At 32.5% G+C, this 27,325-nt stretch overlaps 1 protein-coding gene and 1 pseudogene across 1 annotated transcript in view; both read left to right on the forward strand.

Annotated features, from left to right (window-relative positions):
- LOC145286295 (DNA-directed RNA polymerase III subunit RPC5-like) overlaps positions 1-12,419 on the forward strand; it is an 86,371-nt gene extending 73,952 nt beyond the window's left edge. Inside the window, exons 15-18 of the mRNA XM_080135154.1 lie at positions 521-987; positions 4,831-4,899; positions 10,162-10,296; positions 12,143-12,419. Of these exons, the coding sequence (XP_079991280.1) occupies positions 521-987; positions 4,831-4,899; positions 10,162-10,296; positions 12,143-12,205 (734 nt within the window). The 3' untranslated portion in view covers positions 12,206-12,419. The remainder of the gene's footprint in view (positions 1-520; positions 988-4,830; positions 4,900-10,161; positions 10,297-12,142) is intronic.
- Positions 12,420-16,956: 4,537 nt separating this feature from the next.
- LOC145286653 (U2 spliceosomal RNA) lies at positions 16,957-17,082 on the forward strand (annotated as a pseudogene).
- The last annotated feature ends 10,243 nt before the right edge of the window (positions 17,083-27,325 follow it).

Genomic DNA, 27,325 nt, shown 5'->3' on the forward strand with positions numbered 1-27,325 from the left:
AACATTTAAAAAAATAGTGTGTATTTCAATTCTTACTTTATAATACTTTTCTGATATAGTTAAGCTTTTAAGTTAATTAAATTAAACCTTTGTTGGTCCAAGGTATAGTTTAGCACAATTATTTAAATTAAACCTTTGTTAGTTGGTCCAATGTATAATTAGGCTCTTAGTTATTTAAATTAAACCTTTATTGGTCCAATGTATAGTTAAGCTTTTAGTTACTTAAATTAAGCCTTTGTTGATCCAATGCATAGTTAAGCTTTTAGTTACTTAAATTAAGCCTTTGTTGGTCCAATGTATAGTTAAGCTTTTAGTTACTTAAATTAAGCCTTTGTTGATCCAATGCATAGTTAAGCTTTTAGTTACTTAAATTAAGCCTTTGTTGGTCCAATGTATAGTTAAGCTTTTAGTTACTTAAATCAAGCCTTTGTTGGTCCAATGTATAGTTAAGCTTTTAGTTACTTAAATTAAGCCTTTGTTGGTCCAATGTACAGTTAAGCTCAATTTTCTTTTTTTGCAGAACAGCCCTCTCCTGAAAAACCAAAAAAGCCTCGTACTCCTACAAAATCCAGAAAACGTACGTTAAGTGGACGATCCATATCGGATCACAGTGATGTTGAAACAGACAATCCAGACAAAGTGATACACATCAAGGAAGAGTCCGACGACGACGACGGTGGCTGTGAAATTGTTGAAGTCAACCATGAAGGTTCTCATTCCATGTCAAATGGGCCATCTAGCAGAGAAGGCAGTGGCGGCATGTATAACAGTAATGGAAATGCCAGTAAGGAGTTGCTGCACGAGTTGCACTTGTTTGTTCGAGACAAACTCTATTCACGTTATGTGTTGACGTTAAGTGAACTTAAACGGTTGTTTCATTTGAAACTAACTCAGTGCCAATCTGGACATATTCTTGGGACTGGTGTGTCTGACATAATGTTGGAACAGGCTGTGATTGACGTGGGAGGAGTCAAAGTTAATAACCTGGTAAAGTTAAGAAGACGAATAGTCACATTTTATTCTTTTTTAATTGTATATTTTTTTCCTTTTTTTTTTTTGTCCATATTTTTTTTTTTTTTTTTTTTTAATTTTCTTTTGTTTTCTAGTAGAGCTACTCAGCGTTGCCCGGGAACATACAAAACTAAATAGAAGTTGAATAGTGTGTGCAACATCTTGACATTAAAACTTTTATCCGGCAGTCTCTTAATCTTTCTCTTTCCCTCTCCTCCATTTTTACCATCCTTCTCCTTGACATTCTTTCTCCTCTGCTCAATTCATTCCTTACTTTTGTTTTAATGTGTTCAAAAAAATATTTACTGGAGCTATCCCTTTTAAATGTAATACTGTAATCTTATATTTATTGCTCTTGGACAACACCAAATAAAAGAAAATATGACTTTGTTGATGCTGGGTAATTCTATTTCCCCAATAATATGAAAAGAAATTATATTGATAATGAAAATAATCCCAAAAGATTTATATATAATACTGTTTTAACATTTATTACTCCCGGACAACTCCAAGCAGAACAAAATATTCATTTTTTATTGTTCCTTTATTTTATTTTATTTTTTTGTTATATATATATCTTTTTTTTTCATTTGAGTGTATATGTGTGACACCATTGTGGAAAAATGACCTCAAAAATGATAGCATTCACAATTAAGTTCCCGTATATCAGCTAGGACCTGAGATAATTTGTCTTTGTTTGTAAAGGCCATTATTTTTGTCAGCTCACCACTTGCTTATCTACTTTAAGCTGCTCTTGTTCAGTTTTGATTCCATCTGTCTTCAGCTGAACTCTGACTCCTAAATATATTCAGTTTCAACTGGAAATCCTAAGTTCAATAGAAACTGACTACTTCCGTGTTCACCCTCTCAACCATTACCAGTTGACAACGCATTTTGCTTCAAATTGCTTTTATGTGTTTTTGATGAATCATTTCCTCACATTGTTTGGAGGTTTGGTTTGGAGTGGGGTGGTTAGGGAAGAGGACCGTCCATGGTATCATACCGCTTTTTTGTTTTAACTTCCGATTAAATTACGAAACAATGTGATATATACGTGCACTTGTAACTTTGCAGTTTTAGATTTTTTATGAAAGATATGTTTTTATTTAAAAGCGTGTTATTGTTGAATGTTAAACTGAATAATATTAAGTTCATTGAAGTCTTTGCTCTTGGCTGCAACAATAGTTCATTCACTCAGCCAACTAGAATTGTTATAATTTGAATATCTGGAAATACATTTTTTTAATTCTTCTTTTGCCATCACTAAATTACAAAAATTATGAAGCAATGAAATTCACCCCGAAGTTGGATCAGCCGACATTTTTCCATTCCCAATTTCAAACAACTGATGTGAAAATGCCTTTGCCGCTCGATCATTTTGCAGCTGGACATTCATATTTGTAGTTAAGTTTAATGTCTTCACATGTCGCCCAAAAGTAAAGTATTTGAGGCAAGCATTTATTTTATTTACTAGTGCTGATTGAGGAATTACAGGTTATGTTTACCTGAAATCTCCTGCAAGCAATATTACTGCATTTTCAATTATCTGACATTTCTCTACACAAATCTTGCAATGATGCATCAAGAACCTTGAGTGATTTTTTTTGTGCGCCATTGTGCATTCATCCCAAACAATGTTTGCATTTCTGCAATACTTTTTCCATACTGGATGTTTTGGAAATGTTACACATGGGAGTTTCAATAAATTGCATGTCTAATGGGAATTTTTAAAGCAGAATCAGCAGTTCTTCCACCTGGTAGCAATGTTGCAGCTATTTCAAGTGATGCTAAGGTTATGTCATTTTGTGATCGAATGGCTGCCAAAATAAATTAGAAAGGTTTTTACCAGTTCCTCCTAGCGCATCTAAAAAAGTTTTCTCCCACCCTTTTATTGACAATCTGTATTATTAGTAATAGACAAAAGAATCGTTTTGGCATCGGAAAATAGGCATCAATTTTTGCGATACCAATTCCGATACCCCCAAATCTTCCGATTTTGCAATTCCCAATTCTGATTAATCATCGCAACACTAATTATTAGGTTGTAATTGTGTTTTACTCAAGTGTTAGCTTATGCATATTTAATTGTATGTACCAAAAACAATATCACCTGTGTCACAACGCAATTCTCCCTCAAAGTAGCAGCAGATCGATTTGGTGATGTCATTCACGATTGATTAAGAACTTTGTGATTTCTAATCACAAAGTTCTTAAGCATTATCAATACTTCATTATAGATTTCTGCTGTGAAATTCACCTGGAAACAAAAGCAGAGATCTCACTTTATGGTAGATTTATCTTTTTGCTTTAAAAGTTTGAATTGAGTTGTAATGATTTCTGCAGCGAATGTCATTTGGAAGCACGAGTTGTATTTCCGATGCTAAGCAGATAAAAAATGCTTTGATTCAACAGTAAACTTGGCAAAGTTTTTAATGGTTCTTCAAGTTGAATCAGTTTCATTTTTTTTAAATGGTTCTGATCTTCAATTTGAATCAGTTTCATTTTTTTTTAAATGGTTCTGATCTTCAAGTTGAATCAGTTTCATTTTTTTTCGGTGGCACAATACATTCCTTTTGTTTCTCTCAAAAATTTCAGAGCCTTTCAAAAGGACCACACTTCAGCCATAGTACCGATGAGAATATAGTGGCTCAAACTATAATCATCATCAGGGTTGTATATTAATGCAAGGCAAACCCAATCATGTGTTTATTGAGCATGAAGTCATGTTTAATGCTGATCTGCTGTTTCTCATTGTCGTCTTTCAGCAACTTTCAGCCTGCCACGTTTATTCTGCTGAGAATGAAGCGGATTTAAAAATGCAGAATGTGATTGCTGTACCTGCTATTGTGCATCATCGTTTGGCTGCACATCGCTCTGCTGCTTTATTTGTATGCATTTGAATCATTCTTTGAGGAGGGCCACTCTGACCTCCAAAAATGCCTGGATAGCCCCATCGGCATTTCCTAGTAAGGGCGCCTCAATTGATTAGCAATAAACTAACCCTCTTCTCAAAGAGAGAAAGCAAAGCCTGGGAGGGTGGACCTTCTAGAACTGCACTAAACTAAACTCCTACCGCAAAATCAACAAGGACCGAATCATTACAGGAATGGTCTAATCTCTGTTGATTTTGTGAGTAAAGGATAAAAATCCCTACTTGCAAAGAAAAAAACTTTTTTAGGACAAAGTTATTTATTTTGTCTGGTTTCACATGCAAGTTGCTGACACGTATGTACAGCAGAATAGGTTTGCTCTTTATTTCCCTTTCTTGGTCAGATAGTAGCCCTTTTTTTTAGCTGCATTTTTTTAGTCCATTGTTGTGTTGCAGTAATTCTAAGGCTCACAAGTCGGTCAGCTGGCTCGCTTCTGAAGGAGTACGAGCTTTTTTTCTTCTTCTTTTTTCTTTTCTTCCTCCTTTTTCTTTTTTCCTTTTTTCTTTTTCTTTTCTCCTTTTCCATTGATCTTGATGCCTATATATGCATTTCATTCTGTGACGTCACGTTAACACCCACAACTTACATGCTGATTCAACATTAATCCGACATATATATGTGTACGTATCTAAATGACAGTGCTTACAACTGCATTACAATGAGATCCAAGCCTGTCTGTAAGACTCGCATTATACATTCATCATATCATTTCTCCTCATGCAACACATATCCTCAACCCTCACTGTCCAAGTTTCACTTCCATGCATTATCACACTAGTAGATAAAATGATCCAAACAATTCTTTTCAAATAAAATTTCAAATCTTGAACAAAACTGAAGTCATTTTCATAATTGTAAAAGTTTGTTGCATTTTCTTTATTTTTTTCAGTGGCCTCCATCATCCAATATTGATGAACCCGTGTTTACTGTTGTCAAAAATGGTGATTACTTAGATCCTGTGAGTTTCTCCCTTTCATTTAAAGATTTATTTTATTGCGGAGGATGTTGTAGTTTGCTTAAAGCAGTGTATGTAGTATGTGAGAAGTTGTTTGAAGTGTGCTATGACAGTGTAATTTTGTAGAAAAACACTTTCGGATATGAGACAAAGTAAACAAAATGAATGACAATATTGAAAAAAATTAAAATTTTCGATTATTAATTATTTACCAACATAATATCTCTGACTATGACAGTGATGTTATGTTCTTGGAATTTTCGAGGTAAACCTCAGAAAGAAAAAAAATATTTACAACCACTTGGTTGGAGTGTGTTCTTGCCAGGAATGGTAAATTATAGTATGATGTTTATTTATTTTTTTAAATAACAATTTAATTTATTTTTTTTCTAATGTAATTTGTGATATTCTTTTATGGACGTCATGTTGGGCTGGTCTTAACTCTTTGTGACTAAAAGATTACTTGATATGATGGGTTTGTTACAGATATATTTTGGGATTTTCTAATAAAATTTCTCACTCAGGCTGGTGATGAAGAGATCAAGAAATAAGTATTTTTATACCTACAGATATTAGTGTTTCAGGCTTATGCAATCATCAGTGTAGGAAGTGATAATTATTGCTAATTATGAAATTCAAACTCAGTTGCAAAATCCACTTTTGTCTTTGTAGGCTAGTATTCAACCTCAAGGCCACCAGCAATTAACACAAAAATTAGGGAAATTAAGTGTCTAGCCCCCTACTTCAAAGTGGCACTGTGCTTTGTTTGGGGTGAAAATTGAATAGAAAAAAAAATGTTAACTTGGAAGGCACACATAGTAAACAGTCAGAGAGTATTCAACAATTGGAAATCAGAATGTTACATTTGCGCTAAAATTGACTGCTTTTTCTTAATTCCCTAAAGAGGGCTCAACTTTATAAATGTAAATTATTACAAGTATCATTGTTTTAATCATTATGTTGCTTATAGGTTCTTACAACTATTTTTACTTTATTTCTTGATTCAATTTCTTAGGATTCTTCATACAAGTTAATTATTATTAATTTTTATAGATTTTATTTATCTTTTAAAATATATTAATGTTTCATTATTTTAACCTATATTTTATTAGTTTTTATTATCAATGTATTTAAAAAGTTTTTATGTATTTTATTATTCATTCTCCTTCATTTTATATATAAAACACTATATACTATATTATTAGTATCCATACTATACCACCCGTGACCCGTTGGGTCAGTATGTTATATTAGCTATAGAATTCATGTATGAGTGTAACACTTGTGATGTAAAGAAAATAGGTTTTTTTGTGACATAACAGAAACATTTCTATGAAAGTATATTAAAATGAAAAAAGGTTTCTATGAGTCGTTTTGCTACAGTTACTGAATTATAAGTGGTTGGCCATACTTATAGGCACTGAACAGATACCATAATACTTATTATAGTTAAATTCAAATATTGATATATCTGCTTCTTCTTCTTTTTTTTTTTTTTTTTACATCGTTCATTTCTGTATTACGTTTAAGTTATTTTAAACCCCACTCTTCCCACGCATGTGCAAGCGGATGTCGTAAACTGGAAAGTGGGTTACAGCACTCGTTACAAGGTCATTTGAGTTTTATAATCATATAGATTATAAAATATAGCGATATAAAAGGATATAATAAGTTTTATTTACTTATCATACTTAGAGATTTGTATTCTTACACAATACTACATTGTGATATTTTTCTTGCTTGGCTTCCATTTGTTATGTTATAAGGCATTTTGGAATCTTCTAAACTACAGGGTGGCCCGCTTAAAAGTAGCCGAGAAAAAACGTAGTAGAGAAAAGGAACATTCTTTTATTGTTTAAATTACCTGTAGTGTTATAAAATATGCTGGAACACGATAATGTTTGAATGATATGGTTAAGTGGCAGTTTAGTCATTTAGAACTGTTTAAAGCTTCACCACTTACTCATTTTTCAACCAATTTTCAAACAATTATTACAGTTTATAGATCACCTTCTCAGCTATATTGTGAAAAACATTTCAATTTTTGTTCAGTAAAACAGAAGTTATAATAAATTTTCTGATGTTCAAATTCGTAAAAATATGTAAGGAGGTGAGCGACACTTTATGACTGGTTTCCATAGCAACCACATTGCTTCAGCGACTACTGTTGCTACTAATTCACTGCTGTCACGGAAAGAGAAGTAACAAGTGAAACAGCGAATGAAAGGAGATTTTATTGAAAGCAGACGAGGGCTGTACATTGTTATTACAAGTGAATTTATTGGAAGCTTGGAAAAATCATGGATTACAATACAAAAATGCGAGCATGAAAAGTAAAGGACTAGTTGTTAAAACTGGAAAAGAAAAGGACAAGATATTCTAGTAAAAGATATAATAAATTTAAAACTTAAAATATTGCAGCATTAAGAATTTTTTTTTTTAACTCAATTTATAACATTATATAATCAATCCTTAATGCTGCAATATTTTAAGTTATAAATTTATATTTTTTACTAGAATACTAGAATATCTTTTTTACTAGAATATCTTTTCCAGTTTTAACAACTAGTCCTTTACTTTTCCATGTTTAAGCTTAACCATATTACTTTTCATGCTTGCGTTTTTCTATTGTAATATATATAAGTTAAAAGAAAAACAATCAAAAGTTTAGCCAGATCTCATAAATTTATCTCAACCCCATAGAATAGGGCATTTTCAAATGAGAAACATGGTAAAGAAGACTCTTGCCTCAAAAGCTTCTAATTTATAATGAAATTTTGCTAAAGTTTTGGTTGTTTTTTTTTTTTAAATTTTTAATCTTGCTCTGTTGCGCATTGTGCTCTCCTATTTAAGATTTCCCACAGAAATTGCTCCACTTTTTATCAACACAACATTCTTTCACACATACACACATATAATTTTGAATCCTCAGAAACATTCTAAACCTTTTATTTTACTATTATAATTTCTTTTGGGTTTATTATCCCCCCCCTTTTACAGTATCTTGATGTCGAATCTAAATAACATCTAAACGCATGTATCAAACTTTGATTCAAATGAGAAAATTTTCATTTGTTATTGTTGTTATATTGCATTATAACACGCTTTACTACATTTTATTATGAAAAAAATTATCTAGTACCATACGGACAACAAAACATTTTTCAACCCTAACTAATGTTAATATTTAAACATTTTTTAATAATCAATCAAAAAAATATCAAAATTAGCAAGAGAAATAACTCTTATCTTTTATTAAAGAGTATAGAAATTATCCCCCTTTGTAATTAAAATTTTATTTCCTTTTTCTATATAAGTTTTCAAAACATGCAAACGAATAGAAATTTAAAAAAAACTAAAATGACTTCATTAAGTTCCAGGTAATGCCAGGTAGGTATAGCTGTAAATATAGTATATCTATAAAGGTAAGAATGTTTGTGTGTGAAGACACTCCTCAACCTATATATATATATATATATACTCCACAAATTTTTAATCTACAGACTTGAAATTTGGTATATAGGATATTCAGACATGTGGACAACTTTTTAATCAGTTTTCATTTGGGAAGAAAGTACTGCCAAGCTGGCCTAATGGTTATCATACCTGACTCACTGTCTTTAGGTTTTGGTTTCGATCTCAGCTCGTACTTTTTTTTTTATTTACAAGAAATGAACTGTTTAGAAAAAGCATAATATTCCTGTGAACATGTCTCGGTTTCTTTCCGTTTCTTTTTTACTTCATCTTTTAAAAATAATTTAGTGTTACATTAAATAGCTGATGTTTGAAATAAAGAAGAATTCTGCACGAATGAAAATATTATATTTATGTGTAGTTTACGACCAGCAATGTTGGGTGGCCTTATAGTATATATCTTTAAAAGTGAGAATATGTGGGAGAGAACAGTTCTCAACCCATATACTCAACAAATCTTTGATTTACTGGCTTGAAATTTGGTGTATAGAGTATTCAGACATGTGGAAAACTTTTTAATCAGTTTTCATCTGGAAAAAAGGGTTGCTAAGGATCAAAATTGAAAAATTGGTACGTTGATTTTTATTTGTTTGTCAACTGTTTCACAACTGTGTGAATTGTTCATATTATGTTAAGTTTGAAAATAATTTTTAGAGATCATTCACGCTGGCCTACTGGTTATCATACTTGATTCAGTGTATTTAGGTTTTGATCTCAGCTTGAGTATTTTTTTTTTTTTTTTTTACTTACAAAAAGGGAACAATTTAGAAAAAAACATGATACTTGCATGAACATGTCTCAGTTTCTTTCTTTTTTTTTTTTTTTTTTTTTTTTTTTTTTTACTTCATTTTTATAAGGAATTTCACGTTACATTTAATACTGAGTGACGCCGGGTACATTGTCTCGTATATTGATACTTTTGAATTTTCTTGACTGAAGTAATTATGGATTTTTGTCCAGAATTCCTCTTGTATTAAAATGCAAAACTAAAGAAAAATCTGTATTAAATGTGTATCTTATATCTATTCACATGACAATTGGTGTACATCTAAACTATAGAACTACAGTGCAGATAAAGGAAGCATTCATATGAACTGAGAGGACATGAAGGCGGTTAAAAGGACATTTATGAAAGATATGAAAGAGTTAACCTAAACACAACAAATTGAAATCTATTTGAGAAAATTATGGGTTCTTCCTCTTATATTAAAAACACAAATAAAAAAAAATTTGTAGCTTTCTACATCGTCTTTCACAAGATTGTTCTGTGCAAGCAAGATCCAAATAGATTGGAATGAAAAATATCTATTATGACTCTGCAATCATTTAAAATATTGCGTCTAAAATTAACTTCGGAGAATAACTAAAACAAAAATGCTCCAAGAAATTTTTTCAAACCATCTTTGTTTAGTTATAAAACTTTCATTTCATAAAATCATTTTTATTTTTAAATAAGCATAAAAAGATATTTAAAAAAAAAAAAAAAAAAAATGTGTTAAAAACAGATGTCACACGATCGTTCAATGCAAACAAAATCAATATAGATAGGAATGAAAAATATCTCTGAAACCACTAAAAATGTTGTTAAAAATTGACTTAAGAGGAGAATGGCCAAAACAAAATTGCTCAAGAACTTTTAAATGATCTTCGTTTATAATTTCATTTCATTGAACCAATTTTATTTTTAAATATATCATTTAAAAAAAAGAAAAAAATATCATTTGCAAAAAAAAAAAAAAAAGAAAAGAAAATTAAAAAAAAAAATCTGACTGAAAATTTTGTCTTTTTCAGATGAGGGAAGTTCTTATTGATTTGTTTCGGGCATCCTGTCGTGTGAGGTCGAATGTTTTCAAGAAGAAACTAGAAGAAACTATTGGTGATAACGCCACAAATTACACAGACAATGACTACAAAAAACTCTTACGGGTATGTTTCTTTTCTTTCGTGGTTGAAGAGGGAGAGGGATGCACGATTGTTAGAAAATATGATGCCTAGTTAAATCATAGTAGATCTAACCATCACACACAATGCCTTACAGGGATCATATTATAGAATATGATCGCTGTAGTATAATCTAATCTCTCCAATTTAATTAAACAAAGAAAAGGCATCTTTCACATCTCTCAGCACCTATCAAAAATAATTATTGAAAAAAATAATTTAAACGTTGTTTAAATTTTTTTTTAATAATTAATAGTCATATATATATAATGTATATATAATTTATTTACATGAAAATGAATATGCTGATCTTCTCCCCCACCTCTTTATATATATACCCCTAATTAACTAACCTTTTCGTCAACGAACATTTTTTACACTTAAAAAAGCCCACACCAAATGAGTGAAACGACAAGTTTTAGGTCTCTCCACCTATGAAAAAATATCTCTCCACTTCTGCTTTTAATACCGATATGATCACTGTTTTGTAGGTCTTCATGTACAGAATTGTATTTCATTATTTATAGTTTGACTAGGCAAATTCTTCTTGGCAATTTTAGTCCACAGTATTTCAATAATTATACTTTTAAACCTGTAAATTCATGTTGGTAACACTTCAAAAAACTTAAATCTAGACCCCCCCCCCACACACACACACATTGAATTTACAAATAATTCTTATTGTCTAAGTTAATTAAATCTATGCAAAAAAATTATGAGAATCAAATCCACTCAAAAAATATAAGCAAACAATCAATGGGTTGAAATGAAGACAATATAGAAAACTTAGATACTGCCTCTAAATTAGGTCCCCTTTTTGCTATGTTTTCTTTTTTTTTTCTTCTCTTTTTCTTTTTTCTTTTTCTTTTTTTTCTTACAAGGGAATCACCACTTATCAAGGCCCAAAGGCCACTCAAGAATAAGGGTTAATAAATGTACAGTGATTGTTGGGACAATAGCGTAGTAATCATTAGTAGTTAATGAGTTTAGGAAAATTCGGTAATTTTAGCAAAGTATGAAAATTTGGTGATTATTGAATAAATATTGATTGAAAATAAATTTTAGTACCATTCTTGAGGAGGTATAGGTGTGAATACGCCACAAATCTCCTTCCCCTATACACATAAAAAATATTTACTGTATTTTTAAAATAAATAAAATTGATATTCATAGGTGTTTATTCTAAGAACACAGTCCTTGTATTATCTTTTAATCCATCATAATGCATATTGGTTTCTTTGTAAACAAATCAACCAGATTTTGTTTATAGTTGAAAAAAAAAGCAATTACTTTGTGATTGAAATTTGAAAAGAATTTGGAAGTGTTTATTAGTGAGCTTTCAAATAGAAAATCATTTAAACTGGTCCTCTTAAATAATATAGCTCTATCCAAGTTCCATCATTACTGATCAATTTTAGTGTTTTAGTTTTTAATTTAATTTTTCATTGCTGATACCAAAATGATAAAATGATGAATATTTATTGATTTTGAATTTTACCAGTGAAACAAATCTTATAGATACTCCCCACCCCATTCCAAGTGTATTTTTACATTTGTGAAATAGATGCAAATATTACATATATTTTTACAGTAATCGGAAAAAAAAAATTAACTATAATTATAACTAAATATTTAGAGATTTTTTAAAAAAGTGAAATTGGGAATTATATTGGAATCATCTCATCAATATTTATCTATTTCCATATTCTAAAGTGTGTGATTATTAGTTGAAATGCTTAAGAATAAACTTGTGAAAATATTTACAGATTTTTTTTTTAAACTAAAAACTGATGATTTATTTATTATTATTATTATTTTTTTACTTTTGCAGGATTATTGTGTCACAAAAGGTTGTTCATGGTATTTAAAAGGAACATATACTGAAGATTCATGACCAATAGCTGAGTCGTATTGCTATTTGCTGCGAGACAGTTGTCTGCTCTCATTCTGTATCATCATTCACACTTATTCCTGATTTAAACATGACAGGAGAAGCCGATGAGAATCTGCTCTTCCTTCATGGATTCTAATAGGGAATGGACTTGATATTTTCATATTGAAAACCAAATTGCTTTACAATAAATTCTTTTATAAATTAACATTAAAAATTAAGATTTGTTTTTCTTTTACAATTTGATATTCAGATTTTTCTCTTTTTTTTTTTTTTTTTTTTCATGTTCACCCTTACAAAGCATATCGCCACTTAGACATGAGGGGCTACTATTGTGGGCCACGTCTAGGAAAGATTAACAAGATATTTGTTTATGTTACATTTAAACTTCTGCATATCAGTACAGCCAGGGAAACAGGCAGCAGGAAGGGAATTCCAAAGTCTAGCTGTTCGAGGGAAGAAACTATTAGAATAGAAAGCTTTCTGGCATTTAGGGACATCAATAGTGAAAGGGTGAGATCTTATTGCTAAGCAGGTTTGTTGGGAATATGTACGTCGAGGGGGCACAAGTGAAACGAGTTCATCAGAACTGATTTGATTGCTGTAAGAATGGAAAGAATTTTTTAAATGTGTGTCTCTATTCCAGTTTGCATATTCTGTATGCATGAATATATTAGTGTTCCAACATTGTCTTTTGGTTATAGTCAGCTAACGTGCTGCCTAACTTCCAGCGTAGCATTACTGGTAGCAGTGAGAAGGCAAAATCAGTTCCTTCAATTTTATTCTTCAGTATTTCTATTGTGAAGTGATTTATAGAAATAAAATATAAGAAAAGAACATTATTGAAAAAAATACATTAAAAACTAACAAAATTAAAAACAGATAAAAATAACTCAGTTAGTCTTTAATAAATAATTCATTACTTAAAAAGATTTCAAAAAATGTTTTTAATATATCTTTAAAAAAAATAGCGCAGAAATTGTTTTTAATATTTCTTTTAAAAAATTAAAACTAGTTTCAATAATTCTTAAAATAATGCCAGAATTTTTTTTCGATAATTATAAAATAAAAATTTTTTTTTTTAAATATGAGATCAGAAAAACGTAATAAATGAAAAGTATGTATACAGGAGATATAGGCGTGAGAGAAAAAAGTGAATGAACTGGTTTGCCTTGTCACCACTTCCGGTAGCACTACGCTAGAAGTTGGGAAGCACGCTAGCTGATTATAACCTGTGTCTTAAATTAATTTAAAATGTTTAAATGAACCGATATATGTGAATGTTGTCAAATATGGTCGTTATTGACACACATATTTCTTTTTAATGGTATGTTAATTTTTTTGTCGATTCTAACTAATTTACCCTAGAATTTTGTTGTCTTTCGTTTACACATATTATAGACGCTCATTTCCAACAGAAATGAATTTTAAAATGAAAAAGAACAAAAAAAATTCCCACTAGTAGCTTAATTTCCACTTGGGCAACAAACTAATACTTACTTTACATATTTAAAAACAAAAATAAAGAAAAATTTGTATGATCTACATACTCATGACAAAACGAAAATATCATATTCCAAAAAATCACATAAATTGATCATATAGTTTTAGTTTTAAAATAGAAAATGAAGTTTTATATGAGTAACCGAGGAGTGAGTGTCACACGTACATTTTGAAAAAAATCTCAAAACACAAGGAAGATAACTTACCAATAATTTATACTCGATTTATATTGTAATGCCTATGGATTCCCATTAATTACCTGAAAGTACAGTAGATTTGCAACAACAGATACCACAGACAAATTTATTGTCTAGACTATTAGCCACTATCTTACGTAACTTTAGAACGACTTTTTAGACACATTTAGCCGTTATAATAAAATCTTACATTACTTCCTAGGAACAACATTATCACAATCGCAACTAACTTTTAGAGGAAGGAGTTCCTATTTTTCCTTCTAAGTAACAAGTACTCCTACTGCTCTGAGTCATCACCGGGAGGCATTCTGCACTTGGGACAGATATGGGGTTTCATCCTTCGTAACTGGATCATAACATAATCTTTTCCTTTTCTGTTACAAAATAATAAAGTCTCTCCAGATTAATTCCACTCCTTCTCATTGGATGATCTTTGGCCATTCCTATATTCCGGAATAACGGTATTAGCATGCTAAATGAACACTTAGGTACCATTCAAACATGGTGTTGCAATGATACCTACTTTTACCCTATGAGTAAATTGCTTGCTCACTCAATTTGTACCTTTGTTTCAGTCATTAATTATACTTTTTACAAACATAGTTACGTTTTTTTGTTTTTTTTCCAGGCAATTCGTTTATATATACTTTATTTGAACCTGCACGATCTATTGGATTCTCTCGCTCTATATATTCTTCCCAACTCTCGCTCTCTCTCTCTCTCTTCGAAGACATAACAAACATTTATTTCCTATTTCACTCGCTCACTCAATTTACGATTTACGTAAACAAATTTTTTTTAGCTTTTCTTAAAAAAAAAAAATCTTCAGTTCAGCAAAAAAGAAAAAAATCTTGAAAAAAAAATACTGTACTTACAGTTAAAAATAAAACGTTCATCTTTTCTTTAAAAAAAAAAAGAAAAATTGTTAAATAATTTGCAAAAAAAAATTCTTGAAAAAAAATATTCAGTCACTATAAGGTAGGTTTTTGTTATTTTTATTTAGTGTATTTCTATTTTTTTCTAGTTTCTTTGTTTTGAAATTAGTCTACATCTGTTACTGTGCTCAGCTTAATCCGATGATTGCCGGTTGCACCCGATCCATCATTGACGGAATATCCCGAGAATCTGGGTCAAATTCTGCAAGATTACCTGCTTAGATATTTTCCATTTTTTGCTTTCATACCTCAATTGACAGACCTGCGCACGTGTTTGCAAGTTAGGGTCTGGTTTTAGTCACGATTACCGATTGTCTACGCTACAGTTTTAACGTAAATTACACTATATAGGGCATTGAATTCGGTGGAGTATTTTACTTAAATTTCTTTTCCGAACCGATTCTCAAGATTGTGCACACGTTAAGTTTGTTTGTTTGTTTTTTGTTTTTTTTGTGTGTTGGGGTAAATTTGTACATTAGGTCCATCTCTGCAATTTTCTTTAGATTGAGTACTTTTATAGGTTTTCGACTATGTTGATTAAGAAAATCTCATTCAAATTTTGCAAAGACAAGAGATATAAAGACCAGTATTATGCACTGTAATTCACTGGCCACCAAGTTTGTACGCGTGCGTGATAAATATACTTCTCTCCTACCGACACTTCCAACCCACAAATTTTTTTTTCTTTTAGCATTTGCGGCTGACAACGATTATCATGGTTAAATTTGGGGGAATTATTTTTTCACATCCCCTCTCCCTAATAAAAAGGGAGTTGTCCACTCTAAAAGCTGTTGTTTATATGGGGATTTGGGGGATATCTATTCTGAAAGCCGTTCTTAACATGATAATACTCAAAGAAATGAAGTGAAAAAAGATGTAATTGTTTTATTTTACTCATTAAAATAAGACAAAGATATAAAACTGGAATTTACTTTAATACTATTGGCAGAAGGATTGAAAAGAAGAGAAAGACTTGAACGACAAACGGAAACTGTTAGGACTGCTATCACTGATTTTGATCACTTTAAACTGTTCATATAAAGTGAGAATCCCTAACCGTAAAATCTGTTTTTACTTTCCAGTGAACTATTTTTCATACTGATTTGCACATTCCCTTAATTGCTTTTTACTTAATTCAAACAGTACCTGCATATTATCGCCCCAAACCATCACAAATCGCCAGTGAAAGCCAGATTATTTCATTTCGGCCACGGCCATCAGTGTTTGCAGTTGTTTAGGGATGGCAGTGGCCACCAACGACACCCGTAGTTTACTTTTTTGCGAGGGGGCCAACTCCGGTTAACAGGTCCTGCTAGTTTTTTATATTTTCGTTTCATCATGAATACACACATCATACAGATTTTTCATTAATTTTGTTTAATTATGCAAGAGGAATTTTGAACAAGAACCAAAAATCTTAAGTGCCCTAAAAATTCGGATTTTGCCTAAAAAATAGGGGTTCATCTTGTATAAAATAAATGTATCATATGATACTGATTCCCTCACTAAATTTTAAAATAAAACTTTTTTTTGTATTCTTTCTGTCAATTTTTCAGGGGGTGCTTACTCATAATCTCTTATAAAAAAAAAAAAGTAGAATCTCATTTTTTTTTTTAAATTAAGACAAGAGAGTGATTCAGTGGAGTGTGTTACCAAGTTTATTAATTGTAACCAGAAAATAAATTACATTTTTAGTCGCGTGCAAGCGACTCTATAAGTCACTCTGTCGGTCGGTCGGTCTGTCCGTAACACTTTTGTGCTTGGCCTTTTTGGTTAAGATCAAAGATCTGTTATTAATAGATGCTGTTCTTAGCTTTTTAAGCTTTTCTTGCCCTTTTAGCCAAGATCAAAGTGTAGTATCTGATTTGATTTTCAATGTATTTTTAACATGAATAAAGGATTTAATATCTCAAAGTATAGTATCTGTTCCGGCAGACACTGCAAGCAAAGACCATATGTGGGGGCAACCCCACATATAAGACCTTGGTCAATGTAGGGGCAACCCTCCATACCAATTGTCACTATCCAGCTCCCCTACTCATGGTCCCCATTTCACCTTCACTCCATATTAAAAATCGGCCTTGTGCCTAATTTACTCGGTGCGGAAGCAAATAAATACAGCTTTTCTTGGCCTTTTGGCCAAGATCAAAGTGTAGTATCTGTTCTTACTACATGCTGTACTTCTTATGATATAAAGTGGGGGATCACTTTTCTGTATTATTTAATGTAAAAATGATCACCCACTTTACAACCAGTCAGTCTCAAAACCATTCAAGTCATTCACCAGATCATTCAAGTTGTTTTTGAAGGATTCCAGTTATTTTTTAAGCATTCAAGTCATTCTTAAGGTCATTCAATTCATCCTTAAGTTCATTAAAGTCATTCTAAGTTATTTACTTTTTATTTATTTGTCATTTCAGCCCATTTTTCGGTCATTTTAATTTATCTTTAAGAATTTCATGTCAATCCTACATTCACGCATTCATTCATTACACGAGAGCATGTGACTAATGGCTATCGGCCTTGCTTTTTACATACGTAATTTATAGACTTTAGAATTCCCTTTCTGTTTTCCTGACTGTACTAACAAAATAAAAGCCAAGAAAAGAATAGCTTTTAACCATTATAACTCTGGTGAATCACTATGTAAAGGAAGAGAGAAATGAATGAATGCAATCTGAGATCACCACCAGTCCTGGAAAATACCAAAATCACTTGAAACAAATGGCAAAATATGATTGCTCAACAAACTAGTTCTTATTTACTTATATCCCCAAGAAGGCAAAAACTACCCTTAATAAGAGTGACTCTGGACTGGGAATAAAAAAGATTAGAAAATGGACCTAAGAGATAACTAAATAAAGTTCTTATTAGGGTTCTTTGATATAACAGGAGCACGTGTAAAAATCCATGTTCAATTGTTGGTTTAGGAGAACTTGACATTTGACTTTAAACTTTAAGGAGAATAGAAAGTTAATATTGAGTTTATTTTCGGTATCCTCAGAATTCTTACTTTCCTTATGCTGTCCTTTAGTCCTTACATTCTATAAGTGGTGTTTCTCACAAAGGGGGAAGAATTGCCATTTTCTGGACAGGAATCTACTATCAACTAGTTTTTGACCTTGAAGTAGTATCTTCTTTTTTTCTTTTTTTTTTTTTTATAGCTCCTTATATCAAACCGCTTCATACCTTGTCTGGAGTGAATTTTATAAAAATAAAAAACAAAGAAAAACATGTTTACATTCTTATTTTAGTAAAGTAAATTATCATTTTAAGTTTTATTTTTTAATTTAACTTTCATTTTACGTTAATTTTTTTTTTCAATTAAAATACTTTATAAATATGTTAATAAAAAGAATAATCACAAGCAGCTGGAAATTTTCGACTTGAAACGAATGATCAATCGTTAAACATGGTAAATAAATCAATGCGGCAAAGAATAGTCGACGAAATCAAACCCACAAAATTTTGAATAGGCTCAAAACAATTTCAGAACACAAGTTGGAACAAATACATTAAGGATATTGCCAAATCTGCTGCAAAGAATGTGGCTCTTTCTGCCTTACTAAAAAATGACTCACACCAGAGAATATCTTATGTTTTTACAAAGCCACAATTCATTCATGCATGCAGTGTTGTTGTCACAACTGGGCTGTGGAATCTAGCACTAATTTCTCACTCTTAGACATGGTCCAAAAAGGAGTCTCAAATCTAATGGGTCTTGCACTGTTGGCCAAGCTCCAACCTCTGTCCCATCGCCGCAATGTTACATCCTTGTACCAGTTTTTATAAGTACTTTAATGAAATGTGCTCTGAACTCATAACACTTGTGCTCCCTCGATGTACATACTTCTAACTGACCTGACAAGCAGTAAAATCCCACCCCTTCACTGTTCCGTTCCCTAGATGCCGGAAAGCCTTCTACTCTAATAGTTTCTTCCCTTGAAACGTTAGACTTTGGAATTCCCTACCTGTTTCCCTGACGATACTAACCTGCAGAAGTTTAAATCTAATGTGATCAACTACCTTGTTACTCAACTCCCCACATTTCTTTGTTAGACACGATCCCAAATAGTAGCCAATTATGTTCCAAGCAACAATATGCCTTGTTTATGGTGAAAAAAATACAAACTTTCAATAATGCATCGTTTTCACATCAATTACTTAAATGAAGTCAAGAAATGAACTACCAATCGGACACCATCCAAAATCATCATTTTTAATCATTCAACGTAATCTGCAAGGTGTTCATTAATAGATTATTTGCATAATCCCAAATTCTGGAATGTAGCATCAGTTTTGTTAGTGCAGAGGAAGTAAAAAATGGAAAAAGTAAAATTAAAAGCAAAGACTCATGGCGTAATGGATAAAGTAGTAGGTAAATTGAGTTTTAAGTGAAACTCTACTGGAAGTTGAAAGTTCAATCCTCAGTGTGAGTGAGACAAAGAATACAATTACGTTTTACTTAAGAGTTCTACCTGGTCTTGGCTGATGGAATGGGAGCATGCTGCACGTGTGGATTAAATATAGAGTTCCATTCAAAATTCCGTGCAGATTCCTGAGTTCATCAAAAAGATTCACGAGTTTGACAAGAGACACCTGAAGAAGTTCAGCGCTCACATTGCCATCAATGTGACCGCTGACCTTCTTCAGGTGTCTATTGTCAAAAAGCATTGTAAGAATAACAAGATGAGAACTGTAGTTGTAATAATCCAAATCTATTTATGTAACGTAGTCATTACATGTCAACAATCAGGATCCGCATGTTGCATGCGGACAGTTGCAATTAATTACATCACCATGATAAACAAAGTAGAAAGATACTACATAAATGATTGCATTTTCTTGAGGATACTATTTAAGTACATGGTGTAAAGAGCTGACATTTGGATATAGCATTCTACAATATGTATTGATTAGGCATGCAAAATTTCAGATTTTTTACTAGTTTTTGTGATATATGATTTTGAAATTCATGTTTATGACATTTGGTACTTTATTTCTGCCACCAAAATTGAACATACCAGCATTTTTATCGACATAATGAAGTTGCTGCTGGAATTGTTTTAAAAAATAGGCATAATAATCATTATGCATAGAATTTATATTGAATGTTCATATTTACTGTTATTTAATTCAGTTTTATTTGATGATACTTTAAAAATTGTCTATCAGTGCAATTTTTGCTATTATAAATGATGCAATGTTCACTTTTCACACCTCAAAAATGATGGCCAAGATTAAATTAGAACTAATTGTACTTTTACTTCCTATTGTCGTCTTATACAAAGAGTGATGAAAGCATCTTTGGTGACATTTTTACTGGTTATTTTTTTTGTCAGTTGGTTTCACAGTTGCCATGTTGTAATTTACACGTTTGTGTTTCTTCACTCTCAGCAGGGTAATATATACTGCTGATCATCAGTGAAAAGTAGATGACGAATCCAATTCTAAATATGTTTTCTATGCCAATGTTTTACCATCAATATTTGAATCATGGGTCTAGGAAAGTAGACACACACAAGTTTTTATCATTTAGATAGGACTAGCCTGGGTGCCCAGCATTGCCCTAGTTTTTGGAGGTGTGTGTTGAGCAAAAAAAAAAAAAAAAAAAATGGTAGTAGGCAGGCAGGCTCGAACCCGTGATGCGAAGGCAGAAAAGAAAGTGAAAAAAAAATCTGATGTCTTACTGCTACTCCATGACGCGACCGGAACTTTGAAACGGTAAAATCAGGCAAAGTTAATCCAACCGATACGATGACTTGCAAAATGGCTCGCAAATAATCGACCACTTCTTGTAGAAAACTTCCCAGTTGAGGATTTAATGTTTTGGGCCAATTTTTTGATATTTGTCGCCCGAGACATTGAGCTTCAAAATGATACCGATCTTGTGAAAATCTGTCGCCTCTGTCAAAAGTTTTAGGCAGACATACAAACATACATACATACATTTAAACAGACAGGTGAGATTTATATTATAGATGAAAATCTTGTTTCCATTGATAACCTGAATTGTTCAACAATGGCAAGAAGGATTCCACTAAAGTCAGAAATATTAGAATTAGATTGGACAGCTTTTGACAAAAATAACCTCACAGTTAAATTTGTACATATTATCATTGATATGGTTGATGTTCTGTAACTTGCTTCTTTCGTGATTTCTTAAAATGGACTTAGGAACTGGAGATTTTTTTGGAACTTAGAACTTCACGCCTGCGGAACTCTGCTTCGTCTGCCTGCTTCCCACCTGACTACAACCTGGATGTCTTCAAGTCCAACGTAAACAAATTCCTAATGAACCGCCCCCTTAAGTAAACACTTCATTAAATCTCCACACTAACGTACTGTACTTGCAATAACCCTTATCCCTGAGTGGCTTCCGGCCTTGATAAGTGATGACCACCATGTAATATATAATGAATAAATGACAAAATTCTATATTCTAAATTTCATGATGTGGACCATCTGACAATGTATTTCTTTAATTCAGTTGGCACTTACAATTCTTAAATGCAAGAAAAATATAAGGTATTTGCAACTTCTCTTCCAATTTTCGGATTTTTTAATCATGTCCAAACGCATTTTATTTCCTTTTGGTGGATTGATTGTTGCTATTTCTTTTGGTGAGTTAAGAGCGAAATAGATTCACTGATCGATATAATAATTAAATGATTGATTTTGTATTATGAAACAGATACTGTCAAGAAGTCGTCATTTTAAAGGTAAGTAATAAGGTGGAAAGAAAGTAAAAAAAAAAATCTGAAAATCATTTTTAAGCGATCAGCAAGAATTTGCAGGAATTAAATCATAATTCTCACAAGTTTGAATTATTGTGTTATCTCCCTTTGTTTCTTGTTATTTTTTTAGATTGTTTTCAAAATGGCGCAAAAAACAACCTCTTCTTCAGCTACTCATAAAATTTGATTTTCTTATTTAAAAATAAAACTACTTTATCAATTTGCGTGATTTTTGGAATATATTTTTATTTTGTCACGGTTAGGTACAACATGCAGGTTTCTTTTTATTTTTGTTTTTAATATATGGAGAATTCTGGACAAGAACTTATAATTTTTTGGCAAAGCAACTGACCAAAAAATTGTGTAGACATTAAAAATGCTTTCGTTGTTGTTGTTATATGAGTAATCTTGTCGAGTTAAAATCTATTCAGAAATACACATTTTGTATTGAGAAATACACACTTTAAACAAGGAAACATTAACTAAAGAAAACAAGTTATCCAATATAACCGCCTCATAATAATTTAATAATTTTTACACTTTTTTTATTTCGAAATTAATTTATTAAATAATTAAATTATTAATTATGAATAATTCTCTCTCCTCTGATCTTGAGCACGTGGTACTATGGGGGAAGAGGTGGCTGGTCACTTTTAATGCATCTAAAACCAAGCTTCTATCTTTACATCATCAACGCTCTGATCCCCATCTGGCATCAATTGAAATGGATGGCTCTCGTCTTGGAGAGGCTCCATGTTTTGACAAGCTTCTGGGTTTGACCTTTACTCCTGATCCGAAATGAAATACGTACATCAAATCTGTTGCCAGGGACGCTGGGAAAATGGTGGGATTCTTCTACCGTTCCAGAAGATATTTCACTACTGATGCAATTCTCTATCTGTATAAAAGCCAAGTACGTCCAAGGATGGAGTACTGCTTCCACATCTGAGCAGGAGCTGCTAAAACCAACCTATCCTGCTTTGACAGAGTACAAAATAGACTTCGTGGTTTAGTGGGGGATGCCCTTTTCTCTTCCCTGCAACCTCTCTCCCACAGAAGAGACATTGCAAGCCTGTCTTTGTTTTATCGCTATTTCCATGGCAGGTGCTCGTCTGAGCTCCAATCCCTCGTCCCCCCTCACAATCTTTCACGAGAAACACCCGTCTGTCAATAATTTTGCTCACTCTTTATCTGTGTCTAAATCCAAACGTAGATTCCATGAGCAGAGCTTCTTTCTCAGAACTGCACGCCAGTGGAACTCTCTGCCGCTTGCCTGTTTTTTCCCACCTGACTACAACTTGGACGTCTTCAAGTCCAACAGAAACAAACTCCTGACAAACCGCCCCCTTAAGTAAGACACTCTATCAAAACCCCCAATACTAATGATTACTATAATACTATCTCATTGATTACTGTACACGCAATAACCCTTATCCCTTCGGGCCTTGATAAGTGGTGACCCCCATGTAAAAAAAAAAAAAAAAAAATTATGAGCCAAATACAATTGTATTGTTAAATAACAAATTATTATTAACAAATAATGAATTCAGTATGACGTTTCTGAATTTTTGAGACGAGGATTGGTTATTCATATTATTAGGATTCATCGGACGGACGACTGTTCTCATCTTGAGTGTGATTTTCACAACGTTTTGGTCGATGTAACCTCCGACCTTCTTTAGGTGTATCTTGTCGAACTCGGGAATTTGGACGGAATTTTGAGCAGAATCCTTTATTTACATCACGGGGATAGCATGCTCTTGTTCCGTCAGCCATGATTGGATAGAGGTCCTAAGTAATTTGCAATTGTATTTTTCGATTGCCCACACTGAGGATTGAACCTTCAACCTCCAGGAGAATTTCACTTTTTTTTTACAATTGATTTTTCCAAGTACCACTGCGCCATGTACCCGAAGAAGGTCGGAGGTTACATCAACCAAAACGTTGTGAAAATCACACTCAAGATGAGAACAGTAGTGCAATGAATAATCCAAATAATACGAATGAATTCAGTGTTTTTAAAACTTAAACTAAAGCTAAGCGGCATAAAATAATGTCGTTTCATCATCATCATCATCATCATCATCTATTTATTAATTAATTTATTTTTTTAACACCAGATTTGTATTTCCAAGATTTAGCAGCCATTATGAAGTGGATATTTTCTATTTTATCGATTGTATTTTAATCATTTTATCACCCGCCGCCACAAACCGCTAGAATGCGACACCAGGATCTGGATCATTTCAAATATTTCTCTGTGTCTTCGATATGGTCCCAATTAGGAGACTATGGCAATACGCATCAAGAACAAATATACAATTCATAGGTTTAAGGGTATTATTGCAAACAAGAAGGCGTGTCTTATAGCTAAATAAAATATGGCTGTAAAGAAGGCGTGACCTGTAGCTAAATATGGCTGTAAAGAAGGCGTGTCAGTTGTGAATCAAAAGCAAGTCTCTGTGGTTAGAAAGAAAGAATGGGTTCTGATTTTTTGTGACAGCATACGCGTGTAAGATGAGGAGGGTAGAAGTGGGAGGGGGGCTTTCTTTTTGTCGTTGTCAGCTGTCAAATTGTATTCAACAAAAAATAAAAAGCAAATAAAGCCCTATAACATTTTTTATCCATTTTTTTTCTTCTTTTTTTCCTTGTTTTGTTTTGTCCTTTATTTTGCTTTTATTATTTTTTTTTCTTCTGAACGGCAGAATGCGTTATTATTTTCTACTTCAGAAATTCGAAGTGTTTATTTCTTTTCAGAATAGAAAGCAATATTTACAGCTATAAAAATTCAAACAATCGCAGGTGTTTGTGTAGAATAGTGGATTTTTAAACCAACGGATTTTAGGTGAAAACATTATTACGTACTTACGTGACATGTTGAAATAAGTATGAATTCCAAATTAAGAAAATAATCCAATAGAAAAATGATTACCAGTGAAAATAAAATTTATCGCACTTTATTATATGTTTCAATGTTGAAGAGTTCGCAAGATCCAGGGGAGTAATTGAAATCAACCATTTTGATTAAATAATTACAATACGCCATCTTTAACCACAAAATGTTAGAACGTAATTATGACTGATTTTATTGTTAAAACTATATCTAGTACATCTTCTACTGGATCATTTTTCGTAATTTTTGGAATGTATACTAATTTCGACATGACACGTAAGTTCATAACAATGTTTTCTCTTGAATGCATTGTTTTGTTTTTTGTTTTTTGAATTCAATTTTCACCCCAAACAAGACACAGTGTCACTTTGAAGTAGGGGGCTACTATTGGGAACATAAGTTGCGGGGGTGTTATGAAGGGAGATGAGTAGCAAGATGTCTGTTCACATTACTCTTGAACTTCTGCATATCAGTACTGTTGGGAAAGCAGAATCCCGGAAGGGAGTTTTTTTTTTTTTTTTTTTACATGGGGGTCACCACTTATCAAGGCCTGAAGGCCACTCAGGGATAAGGGTTATTGCGTGTACAGTAATCAATGAGATAGTATTATAGTAATCATTAGTATTGGGGGTTTTGATAGAGTGTCTTACTTAAGGGGGCGGTTTGTCAGGAGTTTGTTTCTGTTGGACTTGAAGACGTCCAAGTTGTAGTCAGGTGGGAAACAGGCAAGCGGCAAAGAGTTCCACTGGCGTGCAGTTCTAAGAAAGAAGCTTTGCTCATGGAATCTACGGTTGGATTTAGGCACAGATAGAGAGTGGGGAACACACCTAGGGATCTCTACTGTGAACGGGTGGGATTTAGCTGCTTGGGTTTGTCGGGAGTATTCATGTTGAGGGGCTACAAGTGCTTGTAGTTCGTCAGAGCATTCACCAATAAAGTACTTTGGTTTCAAATATCACTATTCTATACAAGCACCCAATCACAAAATAAGCAAACAAATTCAAAACTTGGACTATCAGCAATTTTACGATAAAATGGGGATATAAAATTATACTGGAATGAATGGGGAAGCACACTTCTTTTAAAAAATCAGATATTTCCGATTTTTTAAAAGAGGAATTACTTAATTACCTAATAAATATAACCGAAAAAAATTTAGCTTCTTTAAAGTATTTAAAAAAAGTTTTTGAAAATTAAAATATTTCAGATTTGCATGAAATTTGATCCATAGTCCTTTGACATAATGAAGCCAGATTTCCTGAATTTCAATTTATTTTTTAAATCAATTCGGCCTAAATTTTTAGACATTTTCTATAATAAAAATTTTGTAGAAGCAAAGTCATTTATTTATTTTCACTTTATTTTTTTTTTTTACATGGTGGTCACCACTTATCAAGGCCCAGAAGCCACTCAGGGAAAAGGGTTATTGCATGTATAGTTAATTGGATTACTTAAGGGGAACGGCTCATCAAGAACTTGTTTACATTGGACTTGAAAACGACCATATTGTAATCAGCCGGGAAGCAGGTAGACGGAGGACAGTTCCACAGGTGTACAGTTCTAAGAAAGAAGTTTTGTTCATGGAATCTACTTTCAGGTTTAGGCACGAATAAAGAGTGTGAGAAATTATTGATACTGTTTTCAGCCAAACGAGTGTTTCTTATGAATGTTTGGTGAGGGAGGGGGATCATAGATTGGAGCTCAGACGAGCACTTGCTATGAAAATAACGATAAAGCAGAGACAGGCTTGCAACGTCTCTTCTGTGAGAAAGAGGTGGCAGGGAAGAGATAAGGGCATCCGTACTGGGCAACGAAGTCTATTTTGAACTCTGTCAAAGTAGGATAGGTCTTTCTAGCAGCTCCTGCCCAGATGTTGCAACAGTACTCCATCCTTGCACGTACCTGGCTTTTATATAGATAGAGAATTGCATCAGCAGTGAGACATCTACTGGATCGATAGAAGGATCCAACCATTTTTCTAGCGACCTTGGCAACGGATTTGACGTACGTCATTTGGTTGGAACAACCAAAACTATGAAATATGAAAATGAAGATAATAGTCTGAAAAAAAACAAAAACTGAATACATAAATTATGAAACCTCGTTTCAAAGGACTCCGAAAAATAAAAATAAAATAATGCATGATAACAAAAATGTTTGTTGATTTTTTTTCTTCGCTTTTTATTGTTTAATCAGGAACACAAAAATACGTTTAGACAAGCTTATATTTTTCTCTCGTAAAGAAGCTAAAAATTTGTCTTCTATTAAGAAAAATGACGACTGTGCAAATAATAAAAACAAAATTACATAAAAAAATTCTATAGTTTATTTCAGGGATCATAAATGGCGGAATTTAAAAGTCGAATATTGAATATCATTTAACAAGGACAACAGTTTCGACTGAAAGAGAAATTCTGAGGAAACAAGTGAAGCATGCATGGTCCCCCGTGAGTGCACAGTGGACGAGACATAAAAAAATGACTAAGTTCAGCATTTGACCCCGCCCCCACCATTTAGCCCCTAAAGTCCCCAGGGGACGTCAAATCCTGGTGAAAATGAACAAACGGTGCAGTTTTAGGCTTTAACATATGTAAATTTGAGTTCTGCACCATGCAAAAAAAGAAATAACTAAGTCCATCCCCCTCTTTTTTTTTTTTTTTACATGGGTGTCACCACTTATCAAGGCCCAGAGGCCACTCGAGGATAAGGGTTAATAGGTATACATTAGTCATTGTGATTTTAGCATAGTAAACGGTGGGAATTTTGTAACTTGGATTACTTAGGGGGGACGATTCAATTAGAACTTGTTCACATTGGACTTTTTCTTTTTTTTTTTTTTTTCATAGGTATCAACACAT

Source organism: Euprymna scolopes, chromosome 10, assembly GCF_053919585.1.
Source record: "Euprymna scolopes isolate OS-2025 chromosome 10, ASM5391958v1, whole genome shotgun sequence".
Lineage (NCBI taxonomy): Eukaryota > Metazoa > Mollusca > Cephalopoda > Sepiida > Sepiolidae > Euprymna > Euprymna scolopes.